Below are 17,658 nucleotides of genomic sequence, written 5' to 3'. Positions count from 1 at the left end.
GTGTGGACAGAATATGGATATTAGAGCTTCTATACATGCACGCTACACCTTACCTTTACATTCTTCAGAGTCGACAGAAGTAATATTACATGCTTTAGTGATCTGAAATAGACATTCACAGGTGTCTTCAACTGACATCAATCGCCACAGTTTCCAGGCTATCTAACCGTTGCGTTTTTGTAACTCTGAACTCTTTTATATTTTTGATCATCTCCAACTGTTGGGACCAATTTGGTGATTGAACCGAATGGAATGATGTTCCTGCATGTTAGATAAACTCAACATAGCAAAGTGGAGACAGAAAATAAGAGGAAAATAAGACTAAAATACCACACGACAAGTGGAATATGGTTTAAAAAAAAAAACTAACTGACATGCACAGATCGGTGTGGAGGTCATTAGTTTATGTAGATGATATTAGAAATATGAAATAAGAAATGACAAGATGTGGAGTAACACACACACACACACATATCTTCTTCATTAAGGCAGGGAAATCACATGACAGCTGGTGTGTCTCATGAAACACTGATCCAGACTCCTATAACAAAAACACACAGAGAGTTGAAACGTGTGTCAGCGGTCAGTCGGACATAAAGCATCTCTCTTGATCATCTTTACTCTTGAGTCTATTCTTATCCTCTGTTGTCTATTCATCTCAGTGCCCCTCTCTTCATCCTTTCCTCGCCTCAATCCCTTTATCTTCCCTGTTATTTATCTACAAATTCTCTTTCCACCCCTCTCTGTCTAACCTCTACACTCTCCTTTACCTTTCTATTTCCTCCATTTCTCTCCGCTACTCACCTCCCGTCCTCTGCCTCTTTCCATCTACTTATTCTGTCCTCTTTCCTCTTTTCATCTGCTCCACTCATCTCACCCCCTTGTTTCCTTCCTCATCGGCGATTCCTTCACTTGTTTCCCTCCATTTCTTTTCCTATTTCACCCTTTTTCTCAGTCTACATTCATCCTCTCCACACTTGCCTTGCATCTTACATATATTCCTTTCCCCTCACCTCTCCCCCTCTCTCTGCACAGTTGGACAGACAAGGGTAGATAAAGTGGAAAAGAAACCTTTTTTGAAAAGTGAGGGCATCAGTATTTACAACTAAAGTGTGCGTGTACCTGCTGATCAGCAGCAGCCTGTAGCCCAGGGAAGCAGAACAGTGTCAAAGTGAATTTATGGCGCTACACCTTCTCAATATTAAGACTGTTTAAAAATGCTGCTTAGCATTCTGATAGCATGTGTCGTGGAAATTCTCTGTATTAGAGATGGACACAGAGAGAATTGTCTTTTGAGAGTTTATTGCAATATTCAATCATTTGGAAATGGGTCTCCAAGCTTGTAGGGTTGAGAAACACTGTATGAAGTTCAGTGATTGTATTTGTACATACAATCATATTCATCACAGAACATCCCACATTTGTCAACCTCAGAGACTAAAAGTTGTCTTTTAATAATACACAGTATTCCTGCTGTCCATTCATAGGTCTATACTGTACACTGTGTTCTTTCTTAGGGGGTTTCTTTCTCAGCCTCTATCTGCTGAGAATTAAAAGTTGAAGGCCGGCGTACTGATGGATGGTTTTCATCTAAAACTTGTGTTTTGGCTTCCTGTCTTTTGAACACAGATCTGCTCTAATTTACTGTACTAGAGCAGGTGCATGAATGGACACACTCCCTCTCCATCTCCCGAGGGGGCAATAACGCTGCACACAAGCCTGATTTTAATGATCATCATTCATTATGCTGTAGTTGTACATAACATGCTAGAATAGGTTGAATATAGCCTGTAACATGGTGAAATTTACACTCTCTCACTATTCCCTTCTCTACCTTCCTGTCATAAAAAATGTAACATCCCATCATTTCCATCTTACAAGTGCAGCAGTAATCACAATGCAATTTAAAACAAATTCAGGCAACATCCTCCTGTTGAATCCCATGTTGTGGCAGACACACAAAAAACATTGTGGACAGAAAGACAACTGGGCGGACATCAACACAGGTTTATTGGTAGAAATTAAAACTAATGTACAAATTAGGGAAAGAATGGAGTTGTTTTCTCCCAGTGCATCAAATGCATGATGTGCACAGATGGATTATTTCCCTTACAATCCTGTAGTGTCAGCAACTGTGGAAAAATAAAAATAAATATGTCTTTCTTGGTTTTCATTCATCACAGTGCCTAAAGAAGTTAGATACTATATATCATTGTGCTCTACGTTTTATTACTGTATGTAGCAATCCTGTATACCACTGTACTCTGTATGCTGCTGATAAGTGACCATCTCTGTATGTCAACAGACTTTCTCATTGGTTGGCTTTATATATAAATCTCTCCTTCAGCTGGTTCCTCTTTGTCAGTGTACATACATGTATAAAAACCAATCAATCAATATGGCTTACACTCCCGCAATATTCTACAGATGTTGGTCTCCAGAGTTAGAACAGAATTAGGCAAAAAAGCTTTTAAATACGCTGTCCCTTCTTCCTGGAATAATGTAATGTAATGTTGATTACTGTGGGGGAATTTAAGTCAATTTTAAAGGATTGACAAAGTAGTACTCTTGGTCAATGTAAATTTTCATTGAAAATGTTTTAGAAAATTGTACCTGTTTATGCATTATAACTTGTATTGTATATTAACTGGATATTGTGTAGTGTTTGACAGTTGCATTTGTCTGTTTGTATTGTTTCTGGTTATTGATGTAACAATGTTTATGCTGTTCTTTTGGCCAGGGCACTCTTTGAAAAAGAGATTTTAATCTCAATTAAACTTTTACCTGGTTGAATAAAGGATATATATATATATATATACATATACGTATATATATATATATATATAATACAATATGTACAATGAGTTGTTTAAACGTAATGTAAGGGACTTTTGCTTGTTGAAATTAAGTTTCAGTTTGAGAAATAGCCTACCTAACTTTAGCTCCAACAGTTTGATTGAACAGTTCACTTCCTTGGTCTCTGCACTACAAAAACAACATGAAGTGTTTGTTTTTTGTCACTGATGGGCCACACTTACCACAAACCTGTCTGTACTCTTTAGATACCGAGATACCTATTATATATTTAGATACCTAACAAAGCAGTGATCAGAAAATAAAATGATCAGAAAACATGTTATGTCTTCCTTTTATTTGTTGTCATATTTATTTGAAAAAAAAAATCATGGTTATTTAAAGATTATGTTTATTCATGGATTTATCCACCTGGCTCACAGTCACATTGACTCTATTTTTGGCTTCAGTTCCAGTGCTAGTTTGGCTCCAAGAGCAGCTGATAGACCACTTCTTGTTGTTTACTGTGTTCTCTTCTTTATACTGTTTCTACAGCAGGTGCATGTTAAACCCAAAAATCCTGGATATCAGATAATTAGAATTACAGGACAGGAGGATTTAGATACATAGAAGCCCATGTTCAGTCCATGCTGAATGTATAGTACATAGTGGATTAGAGGCATTCTGAAACATTTCACACACAAACACAAACGTGACACAAACGTTCAGTTTGGAGGTTGTGTTGTGACATCTGATGAGTTCTTGCAGTGCATCCCAACCATCTACGTGTCTGCGTCATAAACACCCGCTCCCAATAAATTGGCTGGTAATCACACTAGAGAGAATGAGTAAAGGAGTGTTGGGTTGTGAGAGCGAAAGCTGAGGGATGAAATACTGTATCTGAAGTGTCAAATGTTCACACACAGTCATGCTATTATGATAGCTCCCTTGAGACATGCGTGGGAGGTACAAGTGTGTGTGTACATGTGTGTGCGTTCCAGTTATTAATCTGTATGACAATAAATCTTATTTGCGGTGGACGCTAAAATTAACCAGGCAATACCAAGAAGACAACTAAATTACATGACAAATGTAAATTTGATTTATGGTAATTATGTCGCAATCAGGCAGCCTGAGCTGCAATGTGCATGCAGACTCAGACTAATTCAACTGCCACCAAACTCATACATACAAATGAAGCTATCTTAAAAATAGAGTATATGAACAGAGATTTATGCACCGTTCAAAAAGATAAGGCAATATTACAAGCCTGGGTGTTTCAGGCCAATTAATGTGTAGAACATGCAAGCACATATATGCATGCACATATGATATGTTGCATATTGGCAATAACCATAACCTCAATTATGAGTTAAAATCACCAATAAGAGAACTTAGTTCTCTGCAGGCAATATGTGCAGAAACTCGTACTGTGAAATTGCAATTTAATGGTATCACAAATTATATGAACTTCTGTATTATATTCAGACACACATGATCATGAAGACTCATGCATTACTGCAGGAATGAGTGTGTATGCATGCGAGATGAGATATCCACAACTTGAAAACTTACAAAATGACTGAGACTGCTAAATTAAAATAAACTGAAGATGGAAGGCACACATATTACGTGAGCACACACATGCACACACACAAGATAGGTATACTCTATGGAGAGGCCTATATAGCAGTGCACTTTAATCACAGAGTTCATTTCATTTCCTCTCCTCTCTCCTTTATCACTGGCTTGGTTCTTATTCATCTTCATAAGAAAGCAGAGGAAGAGGAGCCAGCTCCTAATAGCTCACTGATTTACATGATGAGTGTTTAGCCCCATATACAAACTCCTGGGAAAGGGCACAAGAGAAAATACAAGTACACACAGAAATCTTCGTGTGCTCTTTCTAATACACACAAACACACACACACACACACACACACACACATGCATGCATAAAGGAATGTAATTTGTTTTCATATTACTAAGACAAAGAATCAGAGGCAAATCCACACACACGCATATACACCCAAACACACATATAAAGAGAACAAACAAAGCAGGCCCTTCTATAAACAGATGAGTTAGCGCTCGTGCACCGCTTTGCTTGTTTAGCGTGTAACTCAATTTGAAATGCTAACACTGCCATAGGCTCAGGGGCATGCAGCGGCGGGCTAGCATCATCAGCCCACTTCCTAGCAATTTAACTTTGCTCTTTCAACACAGAACACTTGTGCAGTGGCCCCATATTTTACACACAGTGAATAAAATTAATTGGGAATTTTTGGGGCACACATCATTTGCACGCTGGACCTGCTTTGAATTGTAGATGAAGAAGAGGAGGGGGGAGCCGGTTGTAATGTAGCACAGCATATTTAAGTGCGTGAGCGTGTTTTGGTGTGTTGTGTCGATTTCTGACTATCCGAGATGTGTGTGTGTGTGTGTGCATGTGCTGCAAAGCTTACATTAATGATAATGACCCATAGCTTCATCATTAGAATCCATTACCAGTCAGAGATCTGTGGGGTTCGCAAGGAAGGGTGATAATGACAAGGATAAGGGAGAAGAAACTCATGATTAAATTGATCATGTATGTAAATACGCACATTACACATAAAATGAAGCAAGCAGGTTCCTCTTTAACAGCAGAAAAACACTATGTAATGCAAGGATATTTTTAAATGCAGGCAGATATGTGTGAAGGAACACATATTGCATATACAGTAGGAATTCAGAGAGAAAGGAGAAAAGACGAAATTCTGCTCCTGCATTGCTTAGGGTGTAAATCTAGCTGTAATGTCACAATTGTCACATCTTCAGTATAAAGGAGACGAAAATGGAAAGAAATGAACAGATACATCTCAGAATAACTGCTCACAGCCAAAAACCATTAAAACATGTATAAAATATGTGGAAGGAATTTAAAATCAAAACCATTGAAGTAGATACAATGAACCTTGAAACCTCGCGATCTAAAAGGAGTATGAATCTGGTGGCTTTTGGGGAATGAAACCTTGCTGACAAATGCTCAAGACGATTTCTATGAAAGTAAGTATAAGATGAGCCCAGAAGCTGGCACAGAAACTATGAAAAGGAGCAAGAGATAGCGACAGAGGGAAGCGAGACACTGTCTGTGCTGAGAGAAATCAAAACACAGAGGTTGTATCTGAACGGAAAACAGCCTCCATGATCACTGGTGCTGAAGCAAAGTATGTTAAGTTTCTTTACAGAGAAAGCAGGGTGTGATTTGCCCGGGGGGGGATGGTGGGGATTTCCCTGCCTCTGCTGAATTATTTTTTATCTCCGGTGGGAACAAAAATGTATCCCCCTCATAATAATTTATGCTGCTTCACCCATAAAACATATAAAATATCTAGAATAAAAATAGGCTTTTTAAAACACTAAATAAAGTGCCGCAACGTGAGAACAGTCTATAGTGCAAACAACGATAAAATCAGAATCAGAAAAAAAAAATTAGAAATGGACTTTCACAAAAGAGTATAGAAGCACAAGAGACGGAATTCTGGTACTTTTTGGACAACCGTGCATGGGTAGGTGGTAGTGATGCCGCCATTTTTGACTGAAAACGCCATCGCATTCATTCATATTCAGCACATCTTACATATCTAAAACCACCGAATCTCACAGCCAAATCAGAAGCGCAATAGAAAATGTATCAAAATAAGTCATCAGTAAATTGTATGACACTCACAGTACATACTAGTGATGTCACCATACTAGATGTACCACTGAAGTTCCACTACTCCTAAAACCTAATTTGATACCAGGGAGAAACCAGAAATCTCATTCAGCACACACTCTTTTATTTAAAAGCTTTTCATAAACAATAACAATTGAACAGAAACTTTGTGTGCTTCATTATTTAAGCACACAGGCTGCATTAGAATTAGAGTAACAAATTAAATATTGGTCTGTAGCCTTCAGGTAAAAAAGCAAAACAGCCCAAGAAATAGTAATTTCAAATAAGAGGAACTGTATGAAATGTGATGCTGTAACAACAAATACAGCTGTGTGGTTATGTGTTCTCATTTCAGTTTGCAATCTTTTAAGTATGACTGAAACTTTAAGTGTTTCAGCATTTAAACCAAAAACACTCTGGCTATATTAGAATAATAACTGTGTTATAGAGTGAGGCGTTGATACTACTGATAACTAAAAATGCTGGTTTTGATTTTGGTGTCTATGGTATCCATGTATTGATTCTTGTGGCATCTCAAATGCAGTGGTCAGGTGCAAGATTCATTATTGTTTTGTTAAAGTCCATATTTATTTTATAAATGTTACTTTAACAGCTACAAGAAATAGCTTAATAAACTCTATAGTCTATATAAGCCCACTGTGGTTCTGATTTATTTTCATGAATAAAAACTGTGATGACCCCTGTCATCTTGTGGTTGCTGTGTGAGTCACCTGTGTGTCTGCTCTCTGCAGTTGCTTGTTAGCTAACCTGGTACACCTGAGGGCCCCGGTGTGTTTCCAGTGTACCCAGATTATTTACGTCCTGACTGCAGCATAGTTCGCTCTCTTGCTGACTCTCCACCACTCTGATGCTGCTGCAGCTGCTAACTGCAGCTCTCTGCTCCTTCTCGTTTAGATATGCTGTTTTAGTTTAGTCTTATGTTTTGTTTTGCACCCTACAACACTCACACACACATTCTCCAGTCATGCACATCACACACCACTGACTCCACTGATATCCACACTCCACTTTAAACCTGCAGTGTGGAACTTTTACATATAAACGAACATTCAAGCCTTTGCCAAACGAGTTCACACAATGCTGATTAAGCCTATCACCATGAGATAAATGGAGTTTTTAAATCTCATGTGGGGGCGACATTCCCACGCTGGCCATTTGGCTGTTAATCGTGCAGCTCTTCTAGACTTTCCAAATTCTGATAGTGAAACGAATCATTTCACAGGGTGTTGTGTGACGCTAAAAACAATTTATCCACCGTTTTACAGCCGCAACAGTAGGTTGTGGCCAGTAGTGTACTGGTTATTGGCATACTGTTTTGGGACAAATCCGGTGGGCCAGTTGAATGTCCACACAGCCACGCCCCCCCCTTTACTCTCACTGTCAGAAGGGAAAGACAAAAGTCATTAAATCCTTTAATTTGGCTTTAAATAGCTTAATTAGTTTAACAAACTTCTCTTTCGTTAAAATTCAACATGATGTGTCTCCTCGTTTGTTGTGGCCAGTTGAGCCAGGTCATGACAAAACGTTTCAACCCCCCCCCCCCCCTCTGATTTTTTCACAAATTGCATCCTGAGAGTCAGTATTGCCATTACTTCCGCAAAAATCATAATAATCATAATTTCACTAAATACTACCAATCACCGACTGATACTAAAACTAGTTCAACCAATTTATAACAAGGTACTCAAAGAGGAACTGGTGATAAGGCCACAGGAATTTCGATCAAACTGGGTGAAAGAGTTTTGTGGGACTGACAACTCCACATTTATGTTTGTTGGCTGTGGATGATAACAGGTGGAGCTCACAGCAAGGGCTCCAATTAAAATCAAAATCAACCTGCCTGCTTGTAATTGCTTTTCCGCCTTCATATTGCGTGTGTGTGTGTGTGAAGTCAGTACTAAATCTAACGACATCTAAATTTTACAGACTTGTTTGGTTATTAGAGACGTTCCCAATGTTCCCTCTTTTAAACTAGTTTGTTATATATGTTTCAAGTGATCTTTATAGCTGCGTAAAAATACAAAGATTAAATCCGGCACACTCCTGTGTCTGTGACAGTGTGTGTATCACAGGGTTGTGTGTCTTATTTCTCCTGTGGATACCTGAGTGTTTTGTGTTGCCACAGAGATTAGACTGTATTGCTCACAAACACACACACACACACACATATGCGGTGATGGAGTGAACGGAATAGACCTGATGCTCGCACTCACCGGTGAATGCTGTGATGCACTGGGTCTTGACACACACACACACATACACATACACATGCACACACACTCAGCTGGTGATGGAGTGAGGCCATTCCCTCTCCTCACCTCACGCCCAGAGGCTGGCTGGCAGCCCAGTATAGACTTCCACCAAATCAACCACACAAACTTCTGATGAGCTCAGTACAGTACTCACACTCACACTCACACACACACACACACACACACACACACACATAGATCCACATAGTCAGGATTAATTCCTCCGCAGAGAGTCAGTGGGAATATTCCCTCCAGTTCACACTTTTCAGGTGTTTCAAAACTTGGTTATTCTTTTCAATTGTCGACTTCTTTGTCATTTGATTTGCCCTTGGGCTAATTTAAACACTTAAATTTTCTCTCTTCTCCATATCTACCATTTTCATTACCCTTCTAAAACTATTACAGTGTAGATTAATATTACATTATTCTTTTGATTGCTTACATTTTTAAAGTCATGCAGAGATAATTTGTGAGCTTAGGTTAAAACCCTAAGAATTTTTTTTTCTGTACTACACTAGCATACCTCCGTGACGTAGTTTCGATTTTACATCTCATTAGAGCTAAATATTACACCTCAGCTAGTGAAACAGCTTTGAGGGCATGTTTGACTTAAAGAAGCCATCATTCACTTTAAGTGCCAAACAAATGTCTATCCTTAGTGGACTACAGCGATATTTTTCATTTTGACATGATTTTTTAGATTCTTAAGGGTAGCTTCTGTGAGGTTTTGCAGCTCTCCTTCTGTACCTTTATGTTGTTGGTGTACAAATGTCTTAGCGCAAGCCTTAACGCTTCAAAACCTGGTTTCTTATGTGTCAGCAGTTGCATAGATGGCAGATAGAGCTGGGATCACTTCGCTGTCTATTGTCATTTGAGTCCCAGGAACAATGCTTGAGTCCCAGCAGTAATGCTGCCCTTTTATTCATAGACAGAGAAGGGCAATACTTTAAAGACAAAATTCTCAATGAAAAAGCACCTATTTTGAGCTTTTTTGCTAATTTTCCACACACCTTTTCAAACCTTTGTACAATAAAATTACCAAATTTGTTATTTCCTTACATACAATTACCAAGCTCAGGGAGCTGTAATAATTTGACAAATAATTAAGATACACTTACATTTTTTTTCTGGAGCTTTCAACCATATCTCACCATCTTCATCAGCAGATGGAGTTTGCTCAGGTGTTATGCAGGGAAAAAAGCTAGTAAATAAACACTTGGTTATGATAATAGGTACAGTTTACCTCATCAAAACTTTAAGACTCAAAAGTGGCTTTTTTCCTCTTTTATTACTTGCAGTGTGCAATAAAAAAATTTGGAGTCTGAATACTTTTCCTCCCTAAAAAACAGGAAAATTATGCTTTGAATAACCCCACCTCATCCTGTCTGGACAACATCAAATAACATTAAAGTGACTGTGAAAGAGGTCATTTTTTTGCAGCATAATTGAGTGAAGATGGCCAGAAAAGACACCCAGGTGAATGAGTTTACACAAAAAAACAAGATCAATAAATACAGTGATGCACACAGTAAAATGAACCAAAAACATCTCCACTCAAACACATCTTGAAGGCTTAGTTTAATGGTTATATATGTCCATAAAAGGGATTTTATTTTTGCATTTTCTGAGATCACATATCATGCATTCACCCCAGGACAGTCCCATCAGTATTTATGACCGGAAAATCTATCCCACTAATCTAGAAAACCAGAGAATCAAAACCTCTAATGTGTCGTGTCAGATCTATGTACAGCCTGAAGCTCCTCTATTGGCATTGGATGTGAGACTGACTTTGAAAACTCCAGTAAAGACTATCAACTTTTACTGACTCTTGTATTACAACAGTGCAATCAGTTTCAAACCATAAGGCACACTCTAATTCTCTGAAAAATGATGTTTTTCGGTTCTCTAAGCATCAGAGTAAAATTCATAGAATTGGGAGCATCACAAATGCCATTTCACTCTTTGTGGCTATGAGAAACAGTCATGACTGTCTCTCAAAACAGTATCCTGAGGCGTAGAATTTTTTTTTTTTTTTTTTAAATGGCTTACTACTGGCTGACTACATGACAGATGCTGGCCTAGTTCTCTTAGTGCAACTATTATGACGTTTTTACAACAACAGAACAATGTATGTTTTTAATTATTTACGGGAAAGTAGAAAAACCTGGCAAATACTGTTTTAATTACAATAAAAGATAAAATGTTTCATTTGTACCTCAGACAAGCCACTGAAAACCATAGCAGACAAGCCCACAGAATAACTCAAAAACACTGTGCAGCTTTACCAGGCAGTAAAACAGAGAAATGAAGCTGAAGTCGTACAACTACAGCACAATACAACTGAGACAGACTTAACTATTCACCTGGACAAAGGCTCTTTTCTGCCCGCCTCCTTGTCTTTCATCCTCACTTCTTCACTCTCTGCTGAGGTGTCGGGGTCTGGGTCAGCATAAGTCTCACTGGGAGCTGGAGGTGACCTCTCCCCTCCCTGTTTGGGGTCTCCTTGCCCTTTATGGTCTCTCTGCTGCTGCTCTGTCTCCTGCTGTGGGTGAAGACGTCCAGGTCTCTCTAAGCACCACAGCTCCTCCTACAGATGATGGACAGCAGTGGAGACAAAACAGCAAGAATATTTGGGATCAGCTTGAGCATGCTGGTTTGCAAGATGACCTTGTGACCAAGAGATTACTACCTTGAATGAATGAACAGTTAAACTGGGACAATTCAAACTGTATTTTGAAGCTCTTTAATGCGTGTAGCTTCTTGTTCTGAAACATATCAATAATTAACATTGTATCCTTTGAAAACCTGATATGCTGAATATAGATGGTCTTTTAATTGCAAGATTCACCTTCATTAAACACTACACAGACAACTCATGAATCCAACAGTGTCTAATAAAATAGAAATAAGCATAATACTTCTTTAAACATTAAAATCTTACAAAAAACACAAACTAAATTCAAACAGGCAGCTTTTTTGTTGACCAGCTCAGTTGTGTGCATTTGTGTCTACACATGTGAGCAGGCATCTACACTGTAGTGCACTGTATACAGTACAATAAAGTATGAAGGTGTACATGCATGTTTGTTTCTATTCATGCATGTTCTTTTGTGGGTTGTGGTGAGTGTTTATGTGTATTTGTGTGGCTATATTTGTGTGTGTGTGTGTGTGGGCCTGAGGCAAACTGAAATAAAGCAACAGTCAGCAGACACTGCCCCAGGCTAACTTAATATGGGTCTCCTTTGACACAAAAACACACACACACCCGCCTAACCATGGCTTGACGCTGTGTTTCACTGCCATTTCATCAACTGGATACTACCACCCACCAGCATGCTGCCGAGTGGGAGGTTAGGCTTTATCGGAGCCAGCCTGCATTGCTGTACATTTGAACCGGGAGGGTCTAAGGCTGTTACTTTGACAGTGTGGTGCTGAACAATATCTCTGCCATCCAAAACAATTTATTTCAAATACTGAATGCGGATTGTGTTATGTAATGTATGCTACTGCAGTGTTCTGTACATTACCTGTGTTTGTGTGTGTTTGTGTACCTGTCCAAACAAACCAATGGTGTCCCCAGGCAGGTAGCTGAGAGCCACACTGCAGTCTGATGATGCCGACAGAAGGAGGAGCCTATCCCCATGGATACATGTCTCCAGGTGAGTCACACGATCAAGGTGTGGGCGGAAACTATTCAGCAGTTTTGGAAGTTCTTTGGTTACTCCATCAGCTGGTTTGAGGCAATAATGCTGAAAGACAGACAAGCGAAGTTTATTGTGTATCATGGATGGACTTTCCCTCAGTGGATGTACGAAAACATGCATTTAATTTATGATTGTGCAATACAGCATCATAAAAACTGGATATTTTTATCATCAATGCTAAATCATAGCAATTGATGCATATGAAGTATTTTTATCTAAACATAGAATCAGATTGGAAATATAAAAAAACAAGAAACAAGCACAGCTATGCTTTGAGCAAAATGCATCATCATGCAACATCAGGATGCTAAAAAGTACCGTAGGCAGAAATCACAGTGTGGGTGGGCACAGAAAAAATCAGGTGGGCCAAGCCTGTCCAAGACCAATCATACTTAATAGGTTCTGAAACGCATATATTAAGCAAAATAGGATTCACCACAGTTTAATCATATAAGCCTTATACATCATCAGAGGTAATGTTATAGGCACCAACACAAACACTAACAGCATCACATAGCCTGGCACGACAGCCACATACCACACACATGTATGTATGAACGCACACACTTCACACACACAGATGGCAGCAACATCAGCATAAAATCCAATTGTACACCCAACAAAACTATACCCAATAAACAATAATACTGAAATAGGCAATAGGCTACTACAGTCCGAAATTGTAAATTAGCCTACTTTTGATGATTACAGGAGACGATGGGGTTTGGTGTTGAACACTGAAATTATTTCATTATAGTCCAATGCTTCAGTCAGTTCTCTTTCAAAGGAGAGCAAGGACAGAGAGTTCAGTCTGTATGTCATCATTGATGCCCTGATGCCAGTTTTTATCCGACTGACAGTTGAAAAGAGTCTTTCAACACTTCAGCTTGTTGCTGATGCTGATGGTGAAAGGGTTGAATTAACAGCCACGTACATGCCGTTACTACTTGACACTTGTTGAAGAGAATCTGGTGCAGGAGTAGGTGTCTGGGTTGACAATGATGGCTGAACTTGATCTGAATTCTCTTCCTTCTACTCCTTGCAACGTCTTTTTGTGACTGCTTTGTGCCATCATGGTTTTTATCTTAACCTACATTAAAAGCAGCTAACTAGCAGAAAGTAGGCTTCTGTTCTTCTGTGCAATGTGCAGGTTGTACACTGAGTGAAAGAGCAGGAGCTGCTCAAAATCTGGTATTGGCGAAATGCACTGCCACTCAAAAAATCTGACCTATCAACTTCATCTTATATTAAACAAGAAGCAATAAACAACTTTTGCTTCATTTTTATTGGTTGTGTAGTCAGATAATTGAAACTGTATTCATTGACTGCTATTCACTGGATGATCCAGCAAAAAGGAAGCCTTCTGATTGGGTGGGCTGCCAAGTGATTGGGCCCAGGCCCACCCACAGCTATGTGTCAGAATCTAACATGCTATTATTTGCTTATTAGCACTAATCGCACAGTACAGTTCAGGCTGATGGATCACGAAAGTTATCACAATTCATCCTTAGGGGGATATGGATGTCTGAACTAAATTTTGTGGCAATCCATCCAATAGTGGTTGAGACATTTCAGTCAAAACTACAAATGTCAACCTGCTAGTGGTGCTAGAGGAGAAGTCAGAGGATCACCAAAGACAGTAGGATTCATCATCTAGGGACCGTGCATGTTTGTACAAAATTTGATGGCAATCCAAATCATTGTTGAGATATTTCAGTCTGGACCAAAGTTTTGAACATTGCCATCACTACAGCCATGCTGCAATTATGGCTAAAATATTGACACTCAAACGTTGAAGAATCTTAATTGTACTTCAAAAAATACTTATATTTGTTATATATATTTATATATATTTGTTTTGCAGCACAAGGAACATACTTTTCAAAAACCTAAGGTGCATTTATTGTCATTAACACAAATACTTATCTTATATTGCATGTTATGTAATATGTAAAAGAAATACCAAAAACTACTACATCATGTTAGGGTGAGATCTGGTGCTAACTGAGAAATCCTGCATCAACACTCTATTCTGTGCAATCATGTTAGTCACCCAGCTGATTCCAAAGCGTACTCCTAACTTGCCGAAGGACAGGATTTCTACCAGAGCACTGATCATGCCCAACTTCTTCAACTCTGCTACATATATACATATATTTCCATAAATTATACTGGAAGCCAAATGAGATGCACCCATCTGAATTCATCCCCTCTTATAAACTGTGACAGAGAGTAGAGCTCTGAATATTGTGGCAATAATACCCGAGAGGGTGTTCTTTTACTGCAATTATGAGCATGACAGTCATGCAGCTACGCCTCATACCGATGGCATGATCCAAGTCTCCAGAATCAGAGTCAAAAAGTCAAAAGTGTCTCTCTGAGGTATCAAACACAAACTCTTGTGATGTATACAAAGTGTTCATATGCTGGAGTACTGGAGCCAATCTTTGATCAGATGACTTGGCTGAAACTACTTATAATTTTACTTCAATATTGAATGATTTTACTCTCATCAAGTGGGACTGATTTGCCAAAAAATGGAATAGTAAATGATTATTTTCTCACACATTTCAGTGTATTTGTATATCTGTTGACAAGGGGATGCAAAATGCAAACAGTGCTTTCTGCTCTTATTTATTTAACCTGCCTCTCAAATTTCAAATGAAACAGCAGAAAGGAGGGGGCATTACTTCCTCCTGCTAATATATCAGTGGAGAGTTTTTGAAATGATTGACTAACTTTACAATGACAGAAAGAGCTGCCATTTTCAGAGGGAGCAACAAGCCTGATCTAATGGAAAAATCATGAATATTACTGTCTCTTGATCTCTGTCCCTCCCTCCTTGATCTCCAGTCTACATCGCTTTCTCTCATATTATCTACTGTTCTTCTTATACACAAATATCATGGTGATATGAAGACGGAGTTCATTGTGAATTAGTGTGGGCCACTGCAGCTGGTATATGTACAGTACATGAGTAAACCTACCTGTATGTCCCATGTCTTGAGTGTTCCCTCTCTGTCAGCTGTGACTAAATGTTTTCCACAGGGGCTGACAGTCATAATAATAGACCCCAGGTCTCGGTTGTGAGCTGTGAATTGTCCCACCAGACGGCTGCGGAGGCTGTTCCAGAACCTGACTACACCTGAACCACCACATGACACCAAATCTGCACCACCTGGGGGAATACAGAAATTAAGACATCTGGAATAATCATTGCAAGAAAGCTACATATAACAAAATGTGCAAAAAATTGGGTGCTGTGGAAGCCCAGTATTAATGCTAAATGATGTTTTGACCCTGCAGTGGGTATCAGGCTGTGCCATCATATATCTACTGTCTACTATCTACCCACTGACAAACTGCCTTTGGATCAAGCCCTCACCCAAGTTAAGAGCAGTTACTCTGCAGCTTGATCCAATATTGTATCTTCATTGTATTTACTTGGACTAAACTACATTAGCTGACCCCAGCTGCCATCACTGGCAGCATGCTGCTCAATTACCCTCCAACAGCCTTACAATCACCCTCAGCTACCTCACCTCAGCAAGTAACACAGTATACACTTCTGTCTATAATCATTAGTGTATAGCAACTACAAGGGCGTTCAAAGTCCTTTGCATAAAATATAAAAGTCATTAAGACAAGATGTGACACAAACACATCATAAAAAAGACACATATATAGGATTTAAAAGAGTAAAATAAAAAAATAAAAATATGATATAAGACAGATAAAACAAGGGGTTAAAATGACAGCAGCTACAGTGCAGTGTGAGATAAGAATAAATAGTCCCAAATTTAATTTTATAAAAGTCAGTCGCAAACCAAAAAGTCTTCAGCCTTGATTTAAAAGACCTGCAGCTTGGAGCAGACCTCCTTAGCAAGCAACAAAGCAAACACCTAAGCTAACAACATACTACCCAAGAACATGCTAGGCAAAGCAGCAGCACCTTTGCACGTCTTTTCTGTTGAATCAGAGAAAATCCAGTAAAACCAAATATCACAGGAGATTCCATGATAAATGAACTACAAAAATTGGAGCAAGGAGTAGATAAGGTATCAACAGAAGAAACAGGGACTGCCCACACACCATCAAACCGCCAATCTTCCAGCCAGAGGTATATTTTAAATAGTAATGAAAAGTGGGTGCTTTAGCCAAAATTATGTCATACTATCTTGCACCAAAAGTTTTTGACAATAACAGAGAACGCCCATTTGCATAGACTAGCTGATGCTGCTTTGGTTCTCTCATCACTGAAACTGACCATGAAAAAGGTATGCTAGAAGACGACTAGCGTCTGGTAGTCTTACATGCAGAGCTGACTACAGCTCTGTACATTTAGACAAGGGCTCAACCTCAACAACAGACGTACACATTGCTGTCGAAGTCTGTTATGAACAGTAGGTATCTAGTCCAGGGCCCAGAGGCTGATAATGTTTTTGTTTTTTTTTACCAAGGCTGAACAGGTAGTAAATGAAGTAGCAACTAGGAATAACAAAATCAAACTTAAATATTGTTCAAATAAATAAATAAACAACAGAAACTTTGGAGCTTGAGATGCTGTGAATGCGAAGAAGTGAAAAGCTGGAAAACTTGAGGCAAGCTCACCACATCAAACAATCATTGATGTGTAGCTACTTTACATTAGCAGATAAGAGATACTCAGAGCCTTTGTGTGAACATAATACATAGAATAATGTGCATGCGTGCAACTGTCTATTTCAGTATTAAAAACAGCAAGGCCATATATGCAGTATATTTGGTGAGAAAAAGGGCTTTTGACTGTAGAGCTCTCTCAACCTTCAAGTAACATCACTGTGTTTGCAGACTCCCATGTGATGTCTAAAGTATGTGTAAAGGCAAAATACTGCATTTGTTTAAATAGGCTTTGTCCTTAAAACAGAAGGAAAATCCCAAATCTAGTCACTGAGCTGAGAGAGTTTAATGACTGATAAAACTGACAACATTTTTATGCATGATGACATGATAATTTTGGCAACAGTGTGATTTAGGTCAAAATACAGAATACACAATTTATTTGGGTAAAATGAACTCACTTTGTATTCACTGCTGTTATTTGCTGCCCAACATTGTTACTAAAACATTATGCAGTGTCCCATATCTTTCAAAAACTACTGCAACAAATAAGCCACACTAAGGCTGATAAGAATTATAAAGTTGC

General features: G+C 38.8%; 1 protein-coding gene across 1 annotated transcript in view; it reads right to left on the bottom strand.

Annotated features, from left to right (window-relative positions):
• Positions 1-2,028: 2,028 nt before the first annotated feature.
• Positions 2,029-17,658, bottom strand: part of LOC137186855 (cilia- and flagella-associated protein 337-like) — a 38,324-nt gene continuing 22,694 nt past the window's right edge. The window contains exons 15-19 of the mRNA XM_067595889.1: positions 15,461-15,651; positions 12,321-12,518; positions 11,133-11,356; positions 9,885-9,967; positions 2,029-2,132 (exon numbers count right to left, since the gene is read on the bottom strand). Of these exons, the coding sequence (XP_067451990.1) occupies positions 2,110-2,132; positions 9,885-9,967; positions 11,133-11,356; positions 12,321-12,518; positions 15,461-15,651 (719 nt within the window). The 3' untranslated portion in view covers positions 2,029-2,109. The remainder of the gene's footprint in view (positions 2,133-9,884; positions 9,968-11,132; positions 11,357-12,320; positions 12,519-15,460; positions 15,652-17,658) is intronic.

The sequence above is a fragment of the Thunnus thynnus genome, chromosome 7, assembly GCF_963924715.1.
Source record: "Thunnus thynnus chromosome 7, fThuThy2.1, whole genome shotgun sequence".
Classification (NCBI taxonomy): Eukaryota; Metazoa; Chordata; class Actinopteri; order Scombriformes; family Scombridae; genus Thunnus; species Thunnus thynnus.
Note: the sequence above shows the minus strand (reverse complement) of the source record. Positions and strands in the feature narration are given on the sequence as shown.